The sequence below is a fragment of the Lissotriton vulgaris genome, chromosome 3_1, assembly GCF_964263255.1.
Source record: "Lissotriton vulgaris chromosome 3_1, aLisVul1.2, whole genome shotgun sequence".
In the NCBI taxonomy this organism is placed as follows: domain Eukaryota; kingdom Metazoa; phylum Chordata; class Amphibia; order Caudata; family Salamandridae; genus Lissotriton; species Lissotriton vulgaris.
Genome location: NC_141689.1, coordinates 417,118,437 through 417,143,588, shown reverse-complemented (window position 1 = coordinate 417,143,588; position 25,152 = coordinate 417,118,437). Strand labels below are relative to the sequence as shown.

At 47.3% G+C, this 25,152-nt stretch overlaps 1 protein-coding gene across 1 annotated transcript in view; it reads left to right on the top strand.

Moving 5' to 3' along the window:
- Nucleotides 1-25,152, top strand: part of LOC147726525 (chondroitin sulfate proteoglycan 4-like) — a 474,128-nt gene that overhangs the window by 239,185 nt on the left and 209,791 nt on the right. Inside the window, exon 6 of the mRNA XM_086960631.1 lies at nucleotides 2,761-2,959. Coding sequence (XP_086816757.1) covers nucleotides 2,761-2,959 — 199 coding nt within the window. The remainder of the gene's footprint in view (nucleotides 1-2,760; nucleotides 2,960-25,152) is intronic.

Below are 25,152 nucleotides of genomic sequence, written 5' to 3'. Positions count from 1 at the left end.
ATAAGTAACAGATTATGGGGCACTTGCGATGTAAGGGGGGTGGCCCGACCCGACCCTTGCCGGCCCCGGACGGCCACAGACGGTCCCGCCCTTGTCCCGGGCTTCTCCCGGTCGCTCCCGCGCGCTCCCGCGCAGTGGGACTAATCCAATGTGTTTATAGGATCTATGTAAAGGGGAGGAGCCTGCAGGGAGAGCTGCCCAGGTGTATGCGATGAGGGCGGGCGGGCGCTCCTGGGACTGGTAGTCCTGCGCCTCCGCTCGCAGCCCTGCAGGTTCAGATGACAATTGTCCCCTCTACTGTCCAATTGTTTCGAGATGAGTGCCCACACGAAGCGGGACCCGCGAAGCGGGTACCGCGAGTTGCTGGTGAAGGCGGGGGGAGAAGAAAAGTTAATTCAGCCGCTGCCGAGAAGCTGCTGCCGGTGAATCAAGCCACAAGGTATCCCGGCGAGGGTCCGATTGCGCTGCCTTTTCTGGTTTCCAAAGGGGAGGAGCCTGCAGGGAGAGCTGCCCAGGTGTATGCGATGAGGGCGGGCGGGCGCTCCTGGGACTGGTAGTCCTGCGCCTCCGCTCGCTCGCAGCCCTGCAGGTTCAGATGACAATTGTCCCCTCTACTGTCCAATTGTTTTGAGATGAGTCGCGGGTCCTGCGAGTTGGTGGTGAAGGCGGAGGGAGAAGAAAAGTTAATTCAGCCGCTGCCGAGAAGCTGCTGCCGGTGAATCAAGCCACAAGGTATCCCGGCGAGGGTCCGATTGCGCTGCCTTTTCTGGTTTCCAAAGGGGAGGAGCCTGCAGGGAGAGCTGCCCAGGTGTATGCGATGAGGGCGGGCGGGCGCTCCTGGGACTGGTAGTCCTGCGCCTCCGCTCGCTCGCAGCCCTGCAGGTTCAGATGACAATTGTCCCCTCTACTGTCCAATTGTTTCGAGATGAGTGCCCACACGAAAGTTAATTCAGCTGCTGCCGGTGAATCAAGCCACAAGGTATCACTATCCCGGGTCTGACACTTCACACAATACGTATATGGTTTGAGGCTCTGAGAGCACTTGGGTGGGAAGGGGGGTCACGAAGGCTATGCCGCTGTGGGATACAAAGAAACTCGGGATGCTGAGCAACACAAAAGAGTTCCGTAATTGGGACTCAATAGGAATATCAACGGTTGGGGACCTATGGCAGAAGGGCGGAGTGGTCACATTCGCACATTTGCAGGCCACATACGGTCTAGCGGAGACGGAGAGGTTCAGATATATACAGATTAAACATGCGCTCCAGTCCATATTGCCGCCAGGCACGAATCCGAAGGACTCTTCTCCGCTTGAGGAGAGACTCCTGACTGATCACCTCCAGAAGAAAGCAATCTCACTGACCTATAAGAAAATAGTCAACAATAGAACGGACCCCTCAGGGACCCTGAAAGCTAAATGGGAGTGAGAGGTAGGCGATATTGATGAGGTCGAATGGAGGGAGGAGCTAGCTTCCCCTAAGGAAGCGGCTATTCCATCAAGGCTTAGATTAGTGCAGCTTAAAATCCTACACCGTACATACTATACTAGGGCACTTCTACACAAGATAGGAAGGACGGACACGCCGCACTGTCTCAGGGAGTGTAGGGAAACGGGATCGTTCTACCATACTATCTGGAGCTGCCCCAGGATTGTGGGAAACTGGATGGCAGTAATGAGGACACTATCTCAGGTCAAGCAAATTACTGTGCTGCTAAGTCCGCGATGCTGCCTGCTTAACATATGGAACCCAACGGACTTGAACAGGACGACCCAAGATTGGGTGACGTTAGGAATGACTGTAGCTAAGAGTAATATTGCGCAACGCTGGGGTTTCAGAATTAGCCCCACTCTTGCTCAGTGGTGTAGGGATATGGACCTGGCAATGGTTGCAGAAAGATCGGTGTACAAATATAGAGGATGCCCAAGAAAATGGGAGAAGGTCTGGGGGAGGTGGAACACATACAGAGGAGATATATGTGAACCCCCGCAGCCTGAGAACTAAGATTCAGATGAAAGTGTATGAACAAATTGTGATAGGCTGCTTCCTGAAACATGTCCATGTAGGGTGGGGAAGGTTGGGAGAAGGGAGAATGGATGTGATGGTTCACAAAAACTGCTGCAGAAAATATTTGATTCATGTAATAACGTTTTTACAAGTGATGAACGAAATATTGTCATTGAAATGCTCTACAATCTTGTTTAAAAAAAAAACATGTCAGTTGAAACATTTATGGTAGCTTTTATGATCCCTTTTTAAGTTAAAGAAAAGTATCTGTAGTAACATAAGTTAGAAGTGTTACACTAATATATGAATGATGTTTGGGTAGGCTTACTTTTAATACACTCATAAACCGTGGGAACATTACTACCTCTTATAGATGTGTATTGAAAAAGAAAAATCTGATTTCCGTGTAGCATTATCTCTCAAAGCAATTCAGTGAATCTGATCCAAATGGTCTTCGTCCACATCCACTAGACATCCAGTACATTGCAGCAGCGCTTTATGTGATGTATCCTATGGTGTTCTTTAGTCACCATTATGGCCGCCAAGCGTGCCTGGTCATCTAGGGATTCAATATCAACATCTTAGATTTTATAGATGCTATTAAGCATGGATACCACTCTTCAGAGGACCTTTTTACAATGTTTAATTAAAATTGTCATGAGGAGAAATTATATGGTCAGCAAACTGTAGACTCGTGCATATGGGCCTGTCTGTGTTGATGACGCTTGTCATGTATCTTCTCTGTTTTGTTAAGGTTTGGGTGGGTTCGGTCACAGAAATAACTCCGAATGAGCTAGCTGCAGAAGACGGAGACTCCTCGCCTGAAGATCTGGCGTATTCAGTTACCCCACCCAGCAATGGTCACCTGGCTCTGAAGTCTGCCCCAAACAAAAGCATTCTCAACTTTACGCAGGCTCACATCAATGAAGGGCAGCTGCTATTTGTACATAGTGGTAAGTCGTAGCAAAGTGTATGCTGTATGACTCTGACTTACGGTGTTGTTCCATATATATGGATTTAATTAGATAGTCATGCCCGGTCAATAAACAACTTACAAACGCTCAGAAATAACCATGCTGGAGTTCAGAAGGTGAATGAGTAATAAAGATACCATGACGTGATTCCAAATAGGGGGCGAGTTCTCACCCCCAAAACAATTGCACAGCTTATTTGAAGCCTCCTGGCTTTCGTTTTATAACAACTATTTTGACCATGGTTCTACTAATTTAATCCATTTTTTATCCTCTTTTATCACTCGATTTTAATCAACAATGTTGTCTGTCCACACGCGGAAAGAGAACTGCCATATTTTCAGGTTTCTGATGCTCATTCAGTGTCCATCCGGACCTTCTCAAAGAACACGATTGAAGCAAACATCGTATGAAGCAGCGTTTATTGAATTGAAAGGCCCAATGCATTTCGGGCGGCTCGCGCCCTTCGTCAGGGGTCGCTAAAAGATAAACAATAACACCATCACTATCCCTTGTATTAACATAATGTCACACCGTAATAAATATCATGCCGAAATAAATATACATCAAACATTAAGTAATCCATAACTCTTATACAGTGTGCTAATCCTTGTTTCTGCATGTTACTACATCGAACGTTACCCCCCAGGCTAAGTCAGTTTTATATTATAACAATTCATGATGAGCATACCTAAACTCATTACACCCTGTTTTATTGTATAACCCTCATCACTCTTTATGTGACCCCGTTCTATCCAATACTTTCTTTCTTACTTTCCCCCATTGCGTTTCTCTAGGTCCTCCCTCCGTTCTAATCACATCATTCATAGTACTGTTCAACTTTTACTAACTAAACCAGCTTTTCCTAACCACATACATTTCACTGTTACCAGCTCCCATCTGTTCTGTTAATTACTGCTAGCGTTCTAATCTCAGTGCTAAAGAGTGAAGTATGGATTACTTAATGTTTGATGTATATTTATTTCGGCATGATATTTATTACGGTGTGACATTATGTTAATACAAGGGATAGTGATGGTGTTATTGTTTATCTTTTAGCGACCCCTGACGAAGGGCGCGAGCCGCCCGAAATGCATTTGGCCTTTCAATTCAATAAACGCTGCTTCATACGATGTTTGCTTCAATCGTGTTCTTTGAGAAGGTCCGGATGGACACTGAATGAGCATCAGAAACCTGAAAATATGGCAGTTCTCTTTCCGCGTGTGGACAGACAACATTGTTGATTAAAATCGAGTGATAAAAGAGGATAAAAAATGGATTAAATTAGTAGAACCATGGTCAAAATAGTTGTTATAAAACGAAAGCCAGGAGGCTTCAAATAAGCTGTGCAATTGTTTTGGGGGTGAGAACTCGCCCCCTATTTGGAATCACGTCTTCGTACTCTGGCGCCATGTGGGCAGAGCGCCTTTCGCAATCTGCACGCAATCACGACATAAAAGCAAGTAAAAGTATGTTTAAGGAAGAATACGGAGGTGTGCACCCCACCCTCTTTCATAGATATAATAAAGATACCATAACATTTTGTCTTTTCATGTCTGATTCCAGACACCCCCTCCGGTTATATTTGCCTATATACTATATACCAGCTAGCACACAGTGCGTATAGAAACCCCTCTTACCCAGGAGAGACTAGTTCTTGGCAACTATCGAACATGACAACTCAGTCCCATCAGGGATTAAAGAAACAGTACAGTACATTTCGCTCAGTCATTCGTGCTAACTTCGTCTCAGAGAGTTACGCAAAATAAACAGTGGGGATGGTTTCAATGCGCATTCTTTGAACCAGCGTCATTCTAGTGTAAAAAAGGTGTGCTGAAACAACCATAAGATAGAAACAGATATAAATGATTATAAGCACCAACAGAGTAAAAGGATGGAAGATTCCTACCATAGTGCTAAAACAATGAATACAGGCAGGTATAAAACTACATGGCCGTAATAATGCGTACTCCTACGATGCGACCCTAACTAGATGTACCTAAGTGTACCTAGCATGTATGTAGGTGTACAGCCAGGAATACCCTTAGGATAATGATTCCAAAGCCAGTGGCAAGCATTATTATCAGAAACCCTCCAAAGATGCTTGACAATAGCGAGTGAAAACTGAGGGTGGTATTATCAGCACAGTCTTAAACATATTCACAAACCCAGTGCTGATGGCCTTGAAGAAAAGCACAACTCCAGTTGTGATAGAGGCATTAAAAGCTCTGTGCACCAGGTTAGCAAAGTGTGTTCGATATTGTGTCCAGAGTAATGTCTATATTTCCAGCGAGGTGCGTGCAGTCTGCAAATCGAAAACCTCAGCGAACGTCCTATTGGATTCTGGCAGCTGGGTACACTTATAAAGATCTCTTTGTCTCTATTCAGAAAATGGGAGTTTCGACCTTTAGTGCAAGAACTGTTTCGTTGGCTTTCTCGGGCCGCCAAAACCAGTCATGCGCACTTTCCCTGTTCTCCATGCAGGCTGCATTACATCCTGTGTTGAGAACATGCCCAGGCCCCCATTCCCTGGTTGAGCATCGAACCAGGATGCTCCAAACCATTCACAACGCTGCATTGCAGCGCTGTGATTGGTCAGGGCAGCCTGGGTGCTTACCAATCCCAATGCTGCATTGCAGTGTTGTGATTGGCCAGGGGAGCATTGCTGTTCTTCCTGGCTTCCCTGTTCCTCGAGTCCCAGGAGGAGATCAGGAGCAGTGAGGTGGGACCCGGCGGCAAGGTAAGTTTATATTTTATTAATATTATTTTTTGTTGTATTGTGCAACAATGTGACTCCCCCACACCGACACACCCCCCACTAGTCATGCGGCTGCCACTGCCACTGCCAAGAGCCTATACTTATAAAAGTCAAGGATTTTGAACGTTGTAAAAGGGAGTGAACCCATTCCACATAAAAGTAACGCTGGAAACCCTGTGTCTGCTACTAAAAATAGTGTCTGCTCGCATTGCTTATTTGGTAACAAGGTGTATGTTGACTCTTTCTGCCTTAGTCTTTTGTGTAGTAGTTAGATAGTTAGGCTCAAAAGTCTGTGAAACATTCTGAAGTTGCCATGGAGCACGTCTAGCATGCAGTGTCTGTATCGACCAATTACATTGAACTAGAGCCCTCAATTGAGCCTGGCCATGTTGCAACATACTCAAGACATCCTGTATTTGATAAAATGCAGATGTCATTGTGTTTGAGGAATATACCCATCTGGATAATGTACTCATGCCATTGTAAACCTATTTATTATAAAATAAAGTCAGGACCATCCATGTTTTTCTAATTTGTGCCAAGTGTTTACCAGCCTGTTGCCTGGAGTGTTGCAGCCAATGTTGACATAACTTGACTACACTGTAAGAGGTAACTATCACAAGTATATTCCAGCTATCATATCGTGGATCAGGATGGTTGGCTCTGTACCCTGAAGTGTTGGAAAGGAAGCAATTCATGTATTCATTTTCATCAGCTGGCTATAAGACCCAAACATCTGTATTAAGCTTGGATGAATTATAAGTAAAATGTAATTATCATGTCTACAGACATGTTTATCTTCAGTTCCCAATTTGCGAATCGTACTTCTGTGGGAATGGAGGATTTTCTAATATCTTTCATACTACCAAATCCTAAACATGTAGTTTGTTGAACAGTTTTACTTGGGAAGATCATTTCCCTCGGAGTCATGCATGCTCTAAATAAGGCATATTTACCTCGAATTTGCCAGAATTTGGTTCACCACACACTTTTTACATCTACACTTTCTTTACAGTATTCAAACCCTGTACATTTCATTTACATTAATCGGAATAAATGGTGCCAGTGCTTGTTAACATATGCTTTTGTGTGGCTTCAGGTTCTGCTGGTAAAGCCTTGGATGCCTCTATGAGTGGGCATCCAAGGCTGTGTGTGTTCTTGGACGAGGGCTAGTAAATAAATGACATTTGGAAACGAAATTCTTTGATGGAGTTGGGTGTCATTGTTATATTGGTAATGTGATAAAACCAGCTTCTTTGATTAGGTCACCCAAGTGGTGACAATTACAATCAGTACACAATATAAATGATGAGGTTTGGAGGAAAAGCAAATAAGATTTTAGCATCTTAAAATCAAGAGTCTGTTTTCCATAGGTGGACATCATTAGACCAGGAAGCCCAGTAATGTCCAGGTTTAGGGTTAGAGTTAGCCATTACTTTGAAAATGTATGGTTCACGACCAAAGGGTGCTAATAACACTGGTCAGTGGCTCCATGTCCATCAGAGTAGACAGATCTCAAGGCGATGCTGAATGTGGGCAGACAGCATCTGAGCCCACTGATTCAAGAGTACACACGGAAATCTTCAGGATCTCGAAAGCTTTCTGGATCCAGCATGCCAGCCAGGTGCCAGGCCTCTGCACGTAAGGCAGGTTTACTAAACCCAGAAAATGTGGTTCTAGAACACGTCTACTGGTACGCAGGTCACTGAGACTGTTTATAGACCCCTGGACTTATCATACAAGATGGAGGCAAATTAGTACTTGTAAAATGCACGTGGTTGTCCCTCAAGGGCCCCACAAACCTAGCCTAAAAGGTTCAAATGCATTGGAGTCACAGTGACAAAGTCAGTATGCATTGGCAAGGTCATTGGTCTGGATTTGCATGGCTGGAAGAGCTCCGCCATTCACTGGTAGGTTTGTGTGTGTGGTTGTGTGAGTGAGTGAATGCATGAATAAACAGAGATGGTATCTATGGTTGAAATGAATGAATTCATGGATGTGCGAATAGGTGAGGGAGTGAGTTCAGGGATAACAGCATGAGTATCAATGGTAGGAGGTGAGAGAGCAACAGCCAGGCCCCTGTCCTGCCATCAGGCTCCAACATGCTTCTTACACACCCATTTATTCATCCAACCCTCAGGCACAGGTACTCATCCATCCATGCATGCACTCTCATACTCATCCATTCGTCATTCTATATGGTGCTCACCTACGCATGCAGCCATACTCACACAACTTTTGTATTTGTTGCTTTCGTGCACCTTTATTCATGAATCCATATGCTTGCCCACCTTCTACTCTTTGACCCGTTCTCACATTTACCTACTCACTCACAACCGTCAAGCGTTGTACAAGCACCTTCACAGAATACAACGGCATGCTGCGTGCTGTGGTGAACGAACGTCGTGGTAATTGGTAGTAATGCAAGCTTAAAGGTCAGTAGGGACACTTCCTGCAGAGCGTTAGTGGGGTGAGGGTGCAGACTGACTACACCCATTGTGACCTCAAGACAGCACGGTGGCAGCGAGGATGCGTGGGCTGTGACTGCACTCCCGTTCACCAGGAAACGAGCAGCATGACTGTGAGGATACTGCGGGCTGTGACTGCAGTGCGGGCGGGCCCGGAGAGCAGTGTATCTCTGAGGGTGATACAACAAGTCTTGGACCCTGAACCGGACTCTATAGCTTTAACCGGTGACCTGGCAGATGCCGCGTGGTGAGGAATAGAAATGTACTCTGGTTAATGCTGGAGTACGTTGTAAGGTAAATGAAGGTTTCACGACCTGGTGTGTAGAAGTGTCATTTTATCATCAGTAGCAAGTGAAAAGATGACTTGTATTAAAAACTGAAACAAGCTATGGCTTGGCCTGCACAGCGTGTGTGGTTCACGGTGGTGAAGCTGACTGGTGCCCACAACAGAGGCTGGGCAGGTGAGAAGCAGAGAAATACGTTCACACCAAACCATCTTTCTCACGTGTGGGCTTTAAAGCTAAGAGCAGTTGAAGGGTCGTATGCTGGATGCTTAGGGGGCACATTGGTAATGTGTGCACGAGGTGCAGAGGATCACAGGCATCAGTCATACCTCGAAGGTTGTTATTTGTTGGTGCTGGCTGTGTCACAGTATGTTTCAAACATGGTGTTTTGTGTTTAGATGTAAAAAGGGTCCCATGCTGCACTCGTCCACATTAGCCTGTTCACCAACTGCTGCAGGTCCCCTTCAGACAAAGGAACTTATTATTTTTAACAGCTCTTTTATTGTGCTGATGCACTAAGAAGTATTGTGACACTTTACATTTGAACAGTAGAAACACGCAACAGCACATAGCTAGGATAAGCGAAGATTAGGTATAAATTATGAATTACAAAAAGTCCTTTTGATTTCCAGTGCAGCGGGAAGAGGGGAGCTTTTAGGTTATGTCTGAAAAACACAAATGAAGGTGTGATTGTTAAATCTGCTGAAAGAGTTCCACAAAAACTGCACCTCCTATGAAAAAATTGCTGTTGAGCTTGAGACATTCTGAATTTATAGTATTTTTAGGTTGAGAGGGCTCCTTCTTCATAGTTCTCTGTCCTTCCAAGAGGAACAACCTTCAGTGTTACGGACATTGGATTAAAACCAATGTTTACCTTGCTTTAGTTTGTATTGTAATAGTATACATCAATATTAAAAATATCGAGATATATAAATATTGAAGCTAAAATATTGACACCCATAATATCGTTAACCGAATATTACAATTAAATTAACCAAAATATGGAATCCATAATTTTGCTAAATTTCACGATATTGAAACACATGTAATAATAATGTAGACTTTCTAAATGAACTTTAAAAGTAACAAAAATATCGAAAATCAAAATATAGACTTAAAAAATACATATATTTTAAAAATAACTCATTAATTTATTACAAATTATAAGGTTTGCAAATTTACAAACATTCTTTTGAAAAGTATTATTATACAAATAATAGGTAGTTTTAATCCCCTTGCCCTATTCTGTACCAGAGTCTTTCAGAGGAGGTCATGGTAATTACAGGGGTACCCCAAAGCATAGTGTTCCCTAGTGTATGTAGGTGTTTTTACTGTATTCTAAGTGTCTTTTAGCATAGCCCTGGCTCTAGGCCTGGTTTGTTAAAGTTGTCTGAAAAAGTTGTGGGCACAGGATGATTTTGCAACAATGCCTCTTTCTAAACGTCTTGCTTCTTCCTGCACTTTTCTTCGTCTTTGTGGACTTCTGTTGCCTCTCTCTGCATTTCTTTTGCTTCTTTCTGTGCATTTGTTCTTCTTTCTTCACATGTCCAACCTCTGTAGGCATAGTTGGAAACTAGCATTTAAAAAACCTTAGAAATTCACTGAAAAAACCATAGGTTTCAGGGGCGTTATTGTTAGTTGGACATTTCACTCATACAAAACCATAGAAATTCCCTGTTATAGTTAGTTCAGCTAACTATAACTCACGCGCCCGCAATGCACTGCTGATGATATCACATATTACATCACTCATGACATGGTCACTGACATCACTCATGACATTACTGATGACACCAAGTAAATGTGTGTTTTTCTGAAAATTAAATGTTTTATATATTTAATTTTAATTACTGTTTTTTTAACTTCTAAATGTTTTTATGTTCTTTTCTCTTTGGGTTGTTGGCTTTTAGAGGATTTTCTGGAAGTTTACTAAAATGTAGTTATTAAAAATATATACATTTTTTGTATTGTTTTTTGAGATTTCATAGGGTTTGAGTGATGGGTGTTGCTTTATTTGATAATTATTTTTAGGGCGCAAGGATCGGTATTGCACTGGGTTAGGGATTCATTTTTAGGACACAGAGATGGGTATTGCACTGGGTCACTGATTAGCTGTTAGGGCACTGGTGTGGGTATTGCTGCAGGTTACTAATTTGATTCTAGGTTGTGGGATGGGTATTGCACTGGGTTACTAATAAGTGATTCGTTTTTAAGGTGCAGGTATGGGTATTGCACTGGCTTACCAATTCATTTTTATGTTTAAATTTCTTTTATTGTATTTCAAAAACAAGTACAACAGGCCAGTAGGTGCTTTACATTCATCGGGTTACAATCCGGCTATAAAACTGTATATCTGGCATAAAGAGATAACAAATGAGGAAATATAAAAAAAGAAACCCTCCTCCCCTCCCTCCCCCTTCCCCCTTCGCGGCTGTTGGAATGTAGATATGATAGGTGGCAGGCTTGTGTCGGGAGTGTAATAGGGGCGTCGGTTGTTAGGTTTTGGCGTCGGGCGGTGATCATGGCGGGTCCGTGAGTCATAGGAGTCTAAGGTATTTAGGGCATGTGAGCTCCTTGAACTCGGAGGAGAGGAGGGTGAGGAACGACTCCTAGAGACCATGGAAGGACGCAGTCGGGGGGGTAATGTGTGCAACATTTTCTCCATCCCCAGTATCCCCCACAGTCTATGAATCCAGCCTAGCCGTGTCTGTGGTGTTGTGGTACCCCAGTGTGTGAGGATGTTCTGGACTGCTGCAACTAACGCAAAGGCCATTTGTTTACCCCTCCTGGATTTAAGGGGAAATGTAAGAGCATTTGGGAGGCCCAAGAGGACATACGCTGGGAATCGTGGAATTTGAGTGTCGAAGTGGGAGTCAACAGTATCTAGGGTCTGCTGCCAGTAGTCCCCTAGCAGTGGACACTCCCAAAGAATGTGGGTGAGTGTGCCTACAGAGCCGCATGCTCTCCAGCAATGGGGATCGCAAGCAGGGTTGCCACAGTGTAGGCCTTCAAGAGTTAAATACCATTAGTAAGCCACTTTAGTGGCGGACTCAGTGGAGGCAACGTTGCGGGCCGTGTGTCGGGTCCTATAATATATTGCGGACCATTTCTTCTGTGTTAACTCTCTACCTATCTCCCTCTCCCTCCTGAGCTGTCCCGGGGCTTTCCGCTCACCCGGGGTAGGGCGCGTGAATTTATATCGGTCTGAGGTAAGACGAGCGTCTGTGCGCCGGGTGAGAAGCCATTTTTCAGAGGGAGTGAGGCGTCTCTCCGCGCCTGCGCACATTTCACCCTGTTGAACCCAATGCCGAATCTGTAGATCTCGATAGCGCTCTGTTTCGGGTAAGCCCAGGTCCCTGTGCATGTCCGGAAAGGATCTGAGGCCCTCAAGATTAAAAAAAAGACCAATAGACCGGCTAGCTTCCTCCGTCCAGCGTCGGAACTAGACCTCATCCAATCCCGGTGTGAAATCTGGGTTGCGCACTATAGGTGTGAGTGGGGAAGGGAAGGAGGTTAAGTCCCGGCTGGTAGCAACTCTATCCCAAGCCAAGAGAGCAGGACGGGTAACCTCCGAAAGGTACAGATTGCGAGGCCTGTGTTAGGAAAGGAATGCCCCAGAGAGATTTACCGGCAAGCGAGCGGTCCACAAAAAGCCAGTGCTTTTCTGACTCCGGGCGGAACCATTCAACTAACGCCCTCAATTGGGCCACCCCCCAGTAGGCGACTAGGTCCGGGATCCCCAGGCCCCCCTCATCAGGGCTGGGACAGGCTCGATCTCTACTCATGCCTGCTCATTGGTCCCTCCAGATAAATCGTTCCTTGTCCCGTTGTAGAGAGCGGATGACCCCAGTCGGAGGAACCAATGGGAGTGTATGAAATGCATACAAAATTTGGGGTAAGAGTAACATTTTCACTGCCGCTATGCGGCCCAACCAGGTCGGCGGATGTGGCCTCCATTTCCGCAGAGACTCCTGGACACGCCAGAGCAACAGTGTATAGTTTATCGATTTAGTTGAGTCAATAGCCACAGTAACGTGTATCCCCAAATAAGGGAGTGATTCCGGGGTCCATTGGACTGGATAAGAGTGCTGTAGGAGTTGTAGCGTATCAGGTGTTAGCGCAAAGCCCAGTCCTTTGGGATTTAAGCACATTTATCTTGAACCCAGAGACCGCGGCGAATCTGTCAAGCTCCGCCAGCAAGGCCGGGAAGGACTCCCGAGGTCGCTCCAAAGTGGCCACCACATCGTCCGCATATAAACTTAGCTTGTGTTCCGTCCCGCCAAATTGCGCGCCACTAATGAGAGGGTCCGAGTGTACCCTCTGAGTAATAGGCTCCATTTATAGATCAAATAGAAGTGGTGACAGGGGGCAGCCCAGCCGCGTCTCACTGCGATTAGGAAAGGAGTTCAAAGTACTTCTGTTTACTCGCACCATAGCGACTGGGTTCTCATAGCTGCAAAATACCCATTGGATAAACCGGTCTGGGAGGCTTAAGTGAGACAGGGTGGCTCGGAGATAGGGCCAATGGACCCTGTCGAACGCCTTCTTAAAAGATCACATGCTCCGCCGGTAAGCGCTCAGAGCGATCTACGAGATGAAGGAGCCGTTTGGTGTTTTCAGCTGGGTACGAACCCAGACTTATCAGGGTCTACCAATCCAAGTGAAAATCCTTAGGTCTACATTGAGGACCGAAATGGGACGGAAGGAGGAGCAGAAATGGCCATCCCTACCGGGCTTAGGGATGACTGTAATCAAGGCCTCCAGCCTGGTGGTGGGTAATGTTGCCTCCGGTCCTATGGAATTGAAAAGACAGATCAAGATGGGAGCCATGACCGGGCAGAATTTCTTGTAAAAGACAGAAGAAAAGCCATCGGGCCCTGGGGATTTGTGAAGATTCAAGTGGGAGATGGCTGCGATGACTTCCTCAAGTCTAATGGGAGCACCAAGCTCGTTGGCACGGTGTCTTCGAGGTACTGCGCCCGACCATCGGCTGGTAACGTCTGCGCCATGTACAGGTCCTCATAGAAGGAGCGAAAGGCACCCGCGATGTCACGTTCAATGTGAAGAACCTGACCCTGCCGATCCAAAATCCCGATAACTTGGGACCGCTGCCTCTGCGCCAGGAGTTTAGTGGCCAAGAGCCTACCTCTTCTTTCTCCACTCACATAAAATGTGTGTTTTAACCGTTGAGCTGCTTACTTCGCCCTACCTACATCATGGCCTGCCAACTGAGCTCGGGCTTTCTTGAGTTGCCTCCAGACCCAAGGTGTCCCTGTCCGCTGGTAAATGCGTTCCAGCTCTGCCACCTCCCCACTAAGCTGTTCCCTCTTCTCACGTCGGGCTTTATTATCTGCGGCAGCGATACCTAGAAATTCTCCCCGGATAACCGCCTTTAAGGCCTCCCAAAGGGTCGTCACCTGTGTTGCGGGGGTGTCATTCAGAGCGAGAGAGGTAGCAATGCAAGACTCAACCTATTGGATCACTGTAGGGCGCTGAAGCATGGTTTCGCGCAGATGCCATAATCTACGAGAGGAGCGATCGGTGTGAAACATCAGCGTGATCAATCCGGGCGTAGGACTTATGAGGATGCAAGTAAAATGTGAATTCCCTGGACCGTCGGATCATGTATTGCGCCTCTCAGGAACCCCTCCTGGCCCTCATTCGAGACTTAAACAGTGGCGACTATGAAGGTAGATGTGCCAAGCAGGAAGGAGTATGCCAACAACCTGCCCTTTATCTTCACCTGTTTGTCACCTATGTGGCCAGGGAATCTGCTGGAGACAAGATTGGCCACTCCCGCCGTCTTTGTGGTTTGAGAGGAAAAAACCTGGTGGGGGAAGGCCCCCTAGAGCGTAATCTGTGCGTGTCTGTGGGTAAGAGATGTCTCTCCTTTAAAAGGCAGATGTGAGCGTCTGTGCCCTCTAAGTATGACGAGATGGCTCTGCGTTTGAAGGGATTGTTAGGCCCTTTGACATTCAGAGATATTACTTTGATACTAGCCATTGTCAGGGGTACCATAGAACCGCCATATGACCCGAGCCCCTCCCACCCATGCCCAGAGTTGAAGGGTGGATCCCAAGCCACCAGAGAGTCCACAAAATAGGCTAGAAAAGGAAGGAAGGGAACCCCAACCAATTTACCGCAAACTTAGAACAGTGAACAAAAACTGTAAAGGTTTACCATTGTCCTGGGCTCTCTGCCCCATGGAGGAACGTAAGACGAACTGCAGGAACCACTGCCGTCCCCACCTCCCCCCCAGACCCAGGACAGGAAGGCAAAATTAATCCTGGCAGCTAGCTAAACACACATAGCAGCCCCCACCCCTCAGTCAGCCGCATTAGAGTCCTTAGTCAGTGAGTCCAGGAAAGCCCTGCACTCCTCCGCCATGGTCTCTGGATCTGGGCGGGCCTGGGAGGAGGAACCCCCCACACGTCCCCATCTCCCTGTGTTGTTGCGGGGGACTGGAGATGCCTCCTTCTCCAAGGGGGTGCTGTCTGTGCCTGGCAGATGAAAGATGGACATCGCATCCTGAAGAGAATGCACCTGTCTCAGTTTGCTGTCCCATTTGAAAATGATCCTGAAGGGGTGACCCCATGAGTCGGGGACCGCATTGGAACAGAGAAATTCAGTGACAGGTCGGAACTCCCGTCGCTTCTGCAGAGTGGATGTTGCCAAGTCCTGGAACAGAAGAGGCCGGCAGGAGCGATACTCAAGCGGGTGTTTTGCTCGGGCCTCTCGCAGGATACGCTCCTTCAGCTGAAATTTATGAACACAGGTCAGGATATCTGAAGGCGGGGCTGTGGCTGGTCTTTTAGGCCCGACACAATGTGCCCGGTCCAGCTTGTTGCGTTGGTCTGCTGGGGCTCCTAGGACATGCCGGAAGAGGCTTTCAACAAAGCCCTCAATGTCGTCTCCCTCCAAGCCCTGCAGAGTCACCCGGATTCTGAAGTTGTTCCACCTGGAGCGATTTCCAAATCTTCTGTGTGTGCCTTGAGGTCTAGCTGCTGTTCTCGTAGGCGGAGAACTTCTTGTTGAAGGTGGGACACCTCCTCATCTCTAGCTGCCGTATTAGTCTCCAGGTCGTCCACACGGTCCCCAACTGAGTCAATGTCCCTCCATAGTTCACAGAGCTCTGCTGACCGTTCCTTTTTCATCGTGTGGAATTCACCAGTGAGAGTGGGAAACAACGATTCGAGGACGCCACATCCTCGAATCAGCATCAGTCTAACCCTTTGCCGATGGGGAGCCCCTCTTTGTCCTGGGTATCTCCGGTCCCTCCGACCCCGGTTTAAGCAGAAGCGCCTTCACCGATCTCCTCTTGCGCTGCTTGGCGGCAGCCGCCAACTTGTCATTAGCCCGTAGATGTTACACCTCACAGCGGGCGACGCTGACAGGTCTTGTCTACAGGAGGGAACGGTGCCCGCACCGGGTATCAGAGAGCATGTGTGTGCCCCAGCCGAGGGCCCCTGTGCTGCCTGCGAGCCCGTCAAAGTCAGTATGCTCTCGGGTCTGCGCAGTCACATCACAGTCAGCACTCCTGGCACACAATCTCTCGGCTACCCCTGCCCTCCACTGATTTAAGGGCGCGCGATAGCTCTGGCTATGGTGGACACACCACCCTCGTGGCAGTTATGGCCCCCTCCGTCGCAGCGTATTGGCAATTCCAGCCGTGGCAGATGCGACTAAGGCTCCTTGCACCACTCTGTTGTTCTCTCCAATGTAGCCATGGGCAGGGGGAGACGGGCACCCCCGGCGATCCCGAACTGGGCCCGCTGCTGCACCAACCAGGCCAGCTGCCACCAATTGAGCTGCTGCGGGGTAGGGGCAGGGAAGTCTGGAAAGGCTCAATCCGTAGTGTGATGGGAAAGTCCAGGCAGCTCCAGCACCTCAAAGAGCTCCAAGGCTGCGGCCGGTCACTCAATCACCCAGTCAGGTCCGCACACGTGGAGTCTGACTCTCATGCCGCACGAGTCTCGCACCAGGGGCGATAGTGTGCGGCAGGCCCAGAGGCGGTCCGGACGTCACTCCGCCAGCGGCGTCGCCTCCCGCTCCAGCTCTCTGCCGATGCAGTTCTCATGGCCCAACTCCCGGCTCCTCCAGATTCTGCAGCATTCCTGTCGCGCCTTCAGGAGAGGCCCGGTGTTTCATTTGTCTTCCAGGCTGCAGAAGCGGAGACCCCTGCTTTGCCGTGGTGCCGCCACCCACTGCAGCCTCCAGGCCACATCACCCGCTCCATGCGGCGCACCGCACCGCCGACCTCCGCTGCAGCTCAGAGGTAAGCTCGGGGGTCCAATTGATTCAGGGTGTTGTAGGGCGTGCGTCAGGATGTCGCCCCAGGATTTGGGGGCAATTGCATCGAGGCTAAAGGTCTCAGGCCTGGGTCTGAGGCAGGAGCGATGGGTAGGCACGTCCTTGATGGTTGCCGTCTTAGCCACGCCCCCACCAATTCATTTTTGAAGCACTGGTGTGGGTGTTGCATTGGTTTACTAATATAGGAGGGGAGAGGTGGATATTGCACCAAGTTACTAATTAGTTTTCAGGGCGCAGGAATGGGTTTTGCACCAGATTATTGAGTGTTTTTTAGAGAGCAGAGATGGGTACTGCTCTGGGTTACAGATTCGTTTTTAGGGTGCTGGATTGGGTGTTGCACTGGTTTACTTAGTTTTTAGGGCGCGTAGATAGGTACTGCACCCGTTTACTGATTAGGTTTTGGAGTGCAGGGATAGTGTTGTACCTCGTTACTGGTTTCTTTTTAGGGCCGTAGGGCGGTTGTTGCACTGACTTATTAATTCGTTTTTTAGGGTGAAGGGATGTGTAATGAATAGTGGTAGTAGTAGTAAGATGTTTTGGTTCAGGGGTGTCTGTGGCTGAATAATTATTGTATATATTAGTTCAAGGATTATTCACCCATAATGATTCCCTCACTAAATAAATGTGAATATGTTAATTTATTGAAATAGATACTTTGTTTTATAATTGTTGCATATTTTAAATGAATTATGTTTTGTTTTTAAAATGTAAATACAATTGTTCTTATATTTAATGGTATATATATACACACATTTTAAATGTTACAATTTCTACGCATTATATTTTTATATTTTTGTGCATTTAGTCATATTTGGAATGTAAACATTATATTTTATAGAGCAATTACATCATTAATTCATTTTATTTGTATAATAATACTACTTCTTAGAACGTGCCACGGGGCGCATTTGCACACTGGTGAAGGAAGGGGGGCCTGAGGTGACGTGTTCAAACACGCCCTGTGGCCGTTTTAAGTTGGGGGATAAAGTCCCAGTGGCTTGTTTTAAGTTGGGGGATTAAGTCCCCTTGAATCCTGAGGGTCCCTGGGGTCCAACTAGCTCACCAGGTACCTCCAGTAAGCTGCGTTGCAGAGAGGTGTAAAAGGGGCGTGGCCTCTGAACACCTCTCTGCAACACAGCTCCCTGGCGCATACTGGAGGTTCCTGGTGGGCTAGTTGGCCCCCAGGGACCCCAGTATTGGAGGGAAATGAATTCCCCAATTTAAAACGCGCCACAAGGCGCGTTTGCAGAGTGTTTTTATGAGGAGGCGGGGCATGGGCACAATCTCAATTTCTTTTCTTTTATTTTTAAGGGGGGCTATGTAGCCCCCTTCTTTTTACCGTTTTGGGGTCCTGGGAACCCCCTCCCCCAGGGCCTGACCCTCAATTAAAAAAAACAAAAAAAATTATTAACAGGAGAGGGCCCATGTGGGCCCCCCTCCCATGGCCAATTCCAGGCCCCAGGGACCCCATCCCCCGGGGCGTGGCCATTTTTAAAACTATTTTTCTGGAGGGGGGCTGAGTGGCCCCCCTCCAAAGGCCATTTATGGCCCCGGGGACCCCATCCCCGGGGCCAGCCTTTGTGTGTGTGTGTTTTTTTAAAAATTATTATTGGGGAGGGGGGGGGGCGCGTGGCCCCCTCCATGGCCAGTTCTGGCCCCAGGTTACCCATCCCCCGGGGCCTGGCATCCTAGTTGGGGACCGCGGGAGATCCCCAATCCCCCCACGGTCCCGCTGGCTCCCCGTATCCGGCGGGAGCCGGCATTGCTTTTCCACCTCCCCGTGTGGAAAAGCAATCCGCTTTGGTTTTTGGGAGAGAGAGCAGGTTTCCCTGCTCTCTCTTCCAAAAACCAAACCCCAGTTTGCTCTGGCAGGGCGGGAGCCCCACGGCTCCCGCCCTGCCATAACAACCAGCAGTGCCCTGTGTAGGGGCACCCCGGGACACTGCAGGAGCCGGCCCTGGGGGGGTGGTGGTCCCCAGGACCATGAAGGGCTCCAGGAGGGGGGCCGAGTGGCCCCTTTCCAACATTTGCAAAGCCCTGGGGAGGTGGCGGTCCCCAGGGCATGTGGGGGGGGGGGCTGTGAGCCCCCGCAAATGTATTAAAAGCCTCTGGGTTGGCGGTCCCCGGGGCTTGGGCAGGGCTTGGATGCCCCCCATGTTACCTATCAAAGCCCCGGGGGGTGGCGGTCCCCGAGGCTGCGGGGGGCCATGTGCCCCCTGCAAAGCCCAGGGTGGCGGTCCCCGGGCCGGTGTGGGGGGATAGGGCCCCCCCCCACACTTTTTTTTCCTGCCCCCGGGACCTGGTCCACCCAGGGGATTTATTTAAACGAAGTGCGGCATCCCGCGCTTCGTTTCTTTTTATTTTGTGGTCAGATCCGCGGATCCAGTGCGCATCCCGCAGTTTTTTTTTTTAAAGGCTTTTTATGGCCCTGGGGGTCCTTGTGGGACCCCCTATGCAGGCCTAGGGGGTCAGGGTGATTCTACCCTGCCCCCTTTAATTTCTTTTTTTGCGTTTGTCTTACTGATTTCATGTGCCTTGGTTCTACCGAGGCACAAGGTGGCTGCCAACACTTCCTGGTTTGGAGTGTTCACAGCAAATTAGCATGAAGCTTGTGATCGGGAGGGTGCGCTGATCCTACGCGCCTATAGATATCGATATTTTTTTAATTTTGATTTTCTCAGCAACAACTGAATGGATTTACACCATTTAACAAAAAGAGTTCTTTCTGAACCAAGGGCTACTTTTTTGCGAAATTGCATGTAATTCCATTCAGCAGTTCGGGCTGTAGCCGCGGCTAAAGTTTCCTATGGAAAATTGCATGGGAAAAACACATTTTGGGACCACCCTTTTTTCTCGGCCCCGCTTGCCGAATCACCCCGAAACTTTCAAGATAGGAGCTGACCGGAGCGGGCCATAAGTTTTGAAAATGTCGCGAAGATTTGTCAATCGGCGCCAAAATTATTGGGAATAGAATGTTGCGATTTTCCTATGGTAACTAGTTCCTAACTATAACTACCTACTGGCAACTGCCAGTAGGTAAAATAATATATATATATATATATATATATATATATATATATATATATATATATATATATATATATATATATATATATATATACTTATATATATATATATATATATATATATATATATATATACTTATATATATGCAAAAAAGAAGCAGAGAATTCTGGGTAGTTCTCAAGTTTAGGGTGGAAAGCAGCTCCAGTATAGAGCACCCTAAACACCAGTGAGACTCTAGATTTGCTCACCTCAAATGTCTGCTTTTCTATCAAAGTCTTTAAGAGTAGGATTAGCACATTGTCATCCATGCCGAGATAGAAAGGGACAAAGTCTTTGCCATTTCTACAGCAGAGTTTATAAGCATAGGACTCGCACAGTGCTATTCATGCCGAGCTGCAAAATTACAAAAGCCTTTTACCACTCCAGACACATTATTAATGCTTTGAATTGGTAAAATACCAACCAAGCCAACCTGGAATTAATGAAAGCAACCCCTGACAAGTGTTTTGCTCTCATTAGAGCTCTTCAAAGAGGTATAGTGTTGTCCAGACACAAAGGAGGACCCAGTATAAGTCCAAACATTACCCTTTCAGGCTTAGAGTGACGCAAAAATTATGTGTATATATATATATATATATATATACATATATATATATATATATATAACGGTCCAGGTTCCGTAACAGTAGAGGAACCAGCGGTCGGGACCTGGTAACCAGCAGATAAGTGAAGCCTCAACAAAGTGAATCCACAGTGGAAAGTAGGGAATACGTAGTTTATTGAAGATGACGCGTTTCACTCTACAAGAGAGCTTGTTCACACAGCGCGCCAGAAACAAAAAAGTGTTTAAATACTAAACATAAACAAAGGGCTACAATGAACACCATTGATGTTACACGCCTTCTCCAAGTAATAAACACAAAGGAAGCACTAAAACCCAACATAATATGGAAACAAAATAACACAGAATGTAATATAATGAATGCTGAAACGCTCATGGTCACAAATGATTACATGAAGTAAGATGCACTAAATGTATCAAGTAATAATACTATTTACACATTTATGATTCTCAAAGGGAAGCTGTGTATTTACAAATAACAGTGACGGCAAGTGCCTAAAAAACCAAACTAAGGCTATACTGTTAATGTCAATATAAACAAGCAAGATGATGACATAGTGCCAAAAAATAACATATTACTACTGACATAGTGCCAAAAAGTAACATATTTCTGCTGAACTTGAAATAAGCATATATATATATATATAGGGTTACCTTATACAACACTTGGATCGAGCGAAGGGAAAGGGGGAAGGGATAGCTATTATCCACAAGGAACAACTCTCATGCAGATTCCGGGACAGCCCTTTACTGAACTGTGAAAATTTTCATTTTAGCATTCAACTGTCCTCCTGTAAATCACTCTCAGGAGCCCTTATCTACCGCCCTACAGGAGCCTTGGGTCAATTCTGCAGCTCCCTCGTTGAATTCTCCACAGCCATGACAAGCACCTTGTCTAACCTACTTATCCTAGGGGATCTTAATATCCACTTCGATAATAGGGAGGACAACACCGCATCAGAGCTGCTCCTAGACCTTGCCACCCATCATCTCCATCTTCAGAACGACCAACCCACACACAGTCATGGGCATTTACTTGACCCTATTTTTTGTAACATCGATACAATGAAAACCAACGCCCCGATCCCTCTGCCCTGGTCAGGCAATAGGCTCATCCCCTTCAGTTGGGAAATTCCGGCCAACGCTCCTCCCATTCAACCTCCCGGTAGACCGGCTCGTCCCTGGGCAAAATTAGACCCCAAAAAATGGGAACAGATCCTGGACCTCTCCAAGCCCAGTTTTGCCACCGACCCCGTAACAGCGGACGCGGAGTTCTCATCTTGGATCGAAAACTCCCTTAATACCATCCTCCCTAACAAACCATATCGGACATCCCGCAATAAAACCTCCTCCCCATGGTTCACTCAGGAAACCCGCCTTCTGAAGAAGCTATGCAAAAGGGCTGAAAGAACTTGGCGGAAAGACTTCGAGCCCAATAGCAAGAAGGAATACAAGCTGGCCATCCTCAATTATAAAAAAGCCTTGAAAAATGCTCAAACATCGTTTTTTCAAGAGAAAATTAATGCTGCATCTTGCTCGTCGAGGGAGACTTTTCGCATTGTAAAACTACTTTTGAAAACCCCGGAGTCCACTTGTCCGTCTGTCCTCGCAGACAACCACTGTGATAAGTTGGCCACGTACTTCGATCAAAAAATTCAAAATATCCTGCAGCAACTCCCGCCTATCCCTCTGGACCCATCACCTATTTCCCTAATACAAGCCCAGAACCACTACACGAGACTTGAGACGTTCACTCCTATAAATAAGGAAACCTTGGCCCCCATCCTCCAATGTCTTAAAAGTGGCTCACCTTCTGACCCTGCCCCAGTTAAAATCCTAAAGCAAGCAACACCCACCATCCTCCAACCTATGGTACACCTGATTAATGCCTCTCTGGCATACGGAGTGGTTACCCCCAGCTGGAAAAAGGCAAAGGTTAGAGCCTTACTAAAAAAAACTAATCTAGACCCCCTCAACCTAGCCAACTTCAGGTCTATATCGCTCCTCCCCTGCATCAGTAAAATGACAGAAAAACTTATAAATGCCCAGCTTTCACACTACCTAGAATCAAATGAACTACTTAACCCATCCCAGACGGGTTTTCGCCACGGCACGGAAACAGCAATGGTGACGGTGGTCGAGGAGACCAGGAAGATCATGGATGCAGGAGGATCAGTGGCAGTGATCCTACTGGATCTGAGCGCGGCCTTCGACACGGTCAACCACCAAATCCTGGTCCAGCGACTTAGTGATCTTGGGATAACAGATGTTGCCCTGACCTGGATAAAATCCTTTCTCCATGACCGATCATTCCAGGTGATCGAGGGTAGTTATACATCCAAGGAGACCCCTATATGTTGCGGAGTGCCACAGGGCTCCTCGTTGAGCCCCATGCTCTTCAACGTATATATGTCCCCTCTGGAAAAAATAGTCACCCCTCACGGGATTAAACTCCTAACGTACGCTGACGACACCCAGCTGGTTGTCTCTCTCTCTCAGCAGGAAACCCCTACCACCAATCTTTATTCCTGTCTGAGAGACATAGTCAGCTGGATGGACATTTCTCACTTGAAGCTCAACAGCGACAAGACGGAGATACTGGTAATGGGGAATCAGGCTCATTTCCGTCCAGAATCTCTATGGCCCCCATGCATGGGCAAGCCCCCAACCCCTAAATCCGAGATCAAAAGCCTCGGACTATGGCTAGATCAAAATCTCACCATGCACACCCAAGCTAGGAAAACGGCCGGGGTCTGCTATGGGCTTCTGCGATCCGCCCGGAAAATTCTTCCATTGCTCCCTTTTCCATCAAGGAAACTCCTCATCCAAGGCCTCATCCTGTCACGTCTGAATTATGGCAACGCACTGTTTCTGGGTGCCCCGCGGAAAGTTACTACCAAACTTCAGGTGGTGCAGAACGCGGCCGCATGGATCCTCACCAACAGCAAGAGCCGGTGCTCGGCCAAGCCAGCCATCAAAGCACTTCATTGGCTGCCCGTGGTAGAAAGAGTGCAATTTAAGGCGCTCTGTCTTACGCACAAAATCCTCAACGGTAAAGCCCCTCCCATCTTCAGAGACCTGGTGACTCCTTACACCACCTCTAGACCTCTTCGATCCTCTAATGCCCATTTAACTTTGCCACCCAAGATCAAGAGATCGCGATCATGAGGTCGGCGTTTCTCTTACAACGCTTCCAAACTATGGAACTCCCTCCCTCCTGACATTCCTGCACAGCCTAATCTTCTGGCCTTCCAAAAATCTCTGAAAACCTGGCTGTTCCCGTGAGCCTCCCCTTACGACTCCGCCTGTACTCATTCAGCGCTGGGACACTCACGGGCAGCCATGCGCTTTAGAAATCCTGTAACAACAATATTCCATCCAACCCACTTCATGCCAACACAAGAAGAAGGGCACGCACTCGAGGTGTGTAAAATCAGGAGCAAATCTTTATTGCCATGGTTCTCCACAGCTTCGCATAGGCGAGAGACTCGTTTCGGCAGAAAACCTGCCTTTATCAATCTAAACATCGCCATGCTTAACATGCCATTATATACTACAAAGAGGCTAGACACAGACAAAATACTTCACTTCAAAAGCGCAATGAAATCGCCTCATTGAAAATTCAAACATTTCCTCTCTGTGAGATGTGTTGAAAGTTTATGAAATGCATACAACAGTAATCACAGTCTTCTGAAATAGAACACTAAAATTCAATGCAGAGCTTGTGTCTTTAGCATTGAAAAATATTAGTTGCATCTCTTTACGGCCACATTTCTTGCAGCCACCTGGGACGAATTGTAGTGAACCTTATGCGCAAATGAGTCTGTGTACAAGAGTCCTCAATTTAAAAACCTAGCAAAATCACAACAGCACGTACATATTTTCTGTTTTGTACTTGATGGCTCATAACGCTACCCAACAGCTCACCAATGTCCAAAGTCAGCCACCAACTTGGTAATCCCTTGGTGGAAACAAAAAGCATGACGCCTGTTAATCACTGCTAGCAAACACTACCAGACCAGCATGCATCAAGCGAGCTGTGTAGGGTTTGGAAGCTGTCAAAATTGTACGATAATTAGCTGTATACTGCAAAGTTCGCAGAGACCCATCCACTCAAAAAACTCAAATGTTGTCCACCCACCACACCGTTTGGAGTTGCTTCTCCTTACAGTGCCCAGTCACCAGAATGACTAGTGAGTGGGGTTGTCAGTCTGTTTGTCTGTTTTGAAGGATGCGTATTATATATATATATAGGTGAAAATAAAGCTTACCTGGTGTACCGTCGAGCATGTGTCAGCCCGTTTTGAACGGAAGCGGGATTGGAGGAGTATGTAGTCGGGCGGTTGGTGCTTGACGACTGGCACGTCTCTCGTTCTGGTGCTCTGCGCAAAAGCCAACAAACCTGTGGAGAGAGCGTACCAAATACACATCGCAGCGCCCCCCCAGCAGGGGCTTCCATGAGACCCGGCAGGGGAGAGAGCGGCGGATCGTCCGCCGTAAGACGTATCTCCAGGTGAGCGGAATCACCTTCAAAGTGCAGCGACAGGAAGAACATGACCGGTTTGCTGACAACATCAGGGCACTACTAGTTTGCCTGTTACATAGACACTGGACTATGTTCACGACATGGACGAGTGCTCTTCCTTTGTTGTGCTGCACATGAAATAACGCATCCTACTGACTGAGTGGGGGCTTTGGAAGTGTGT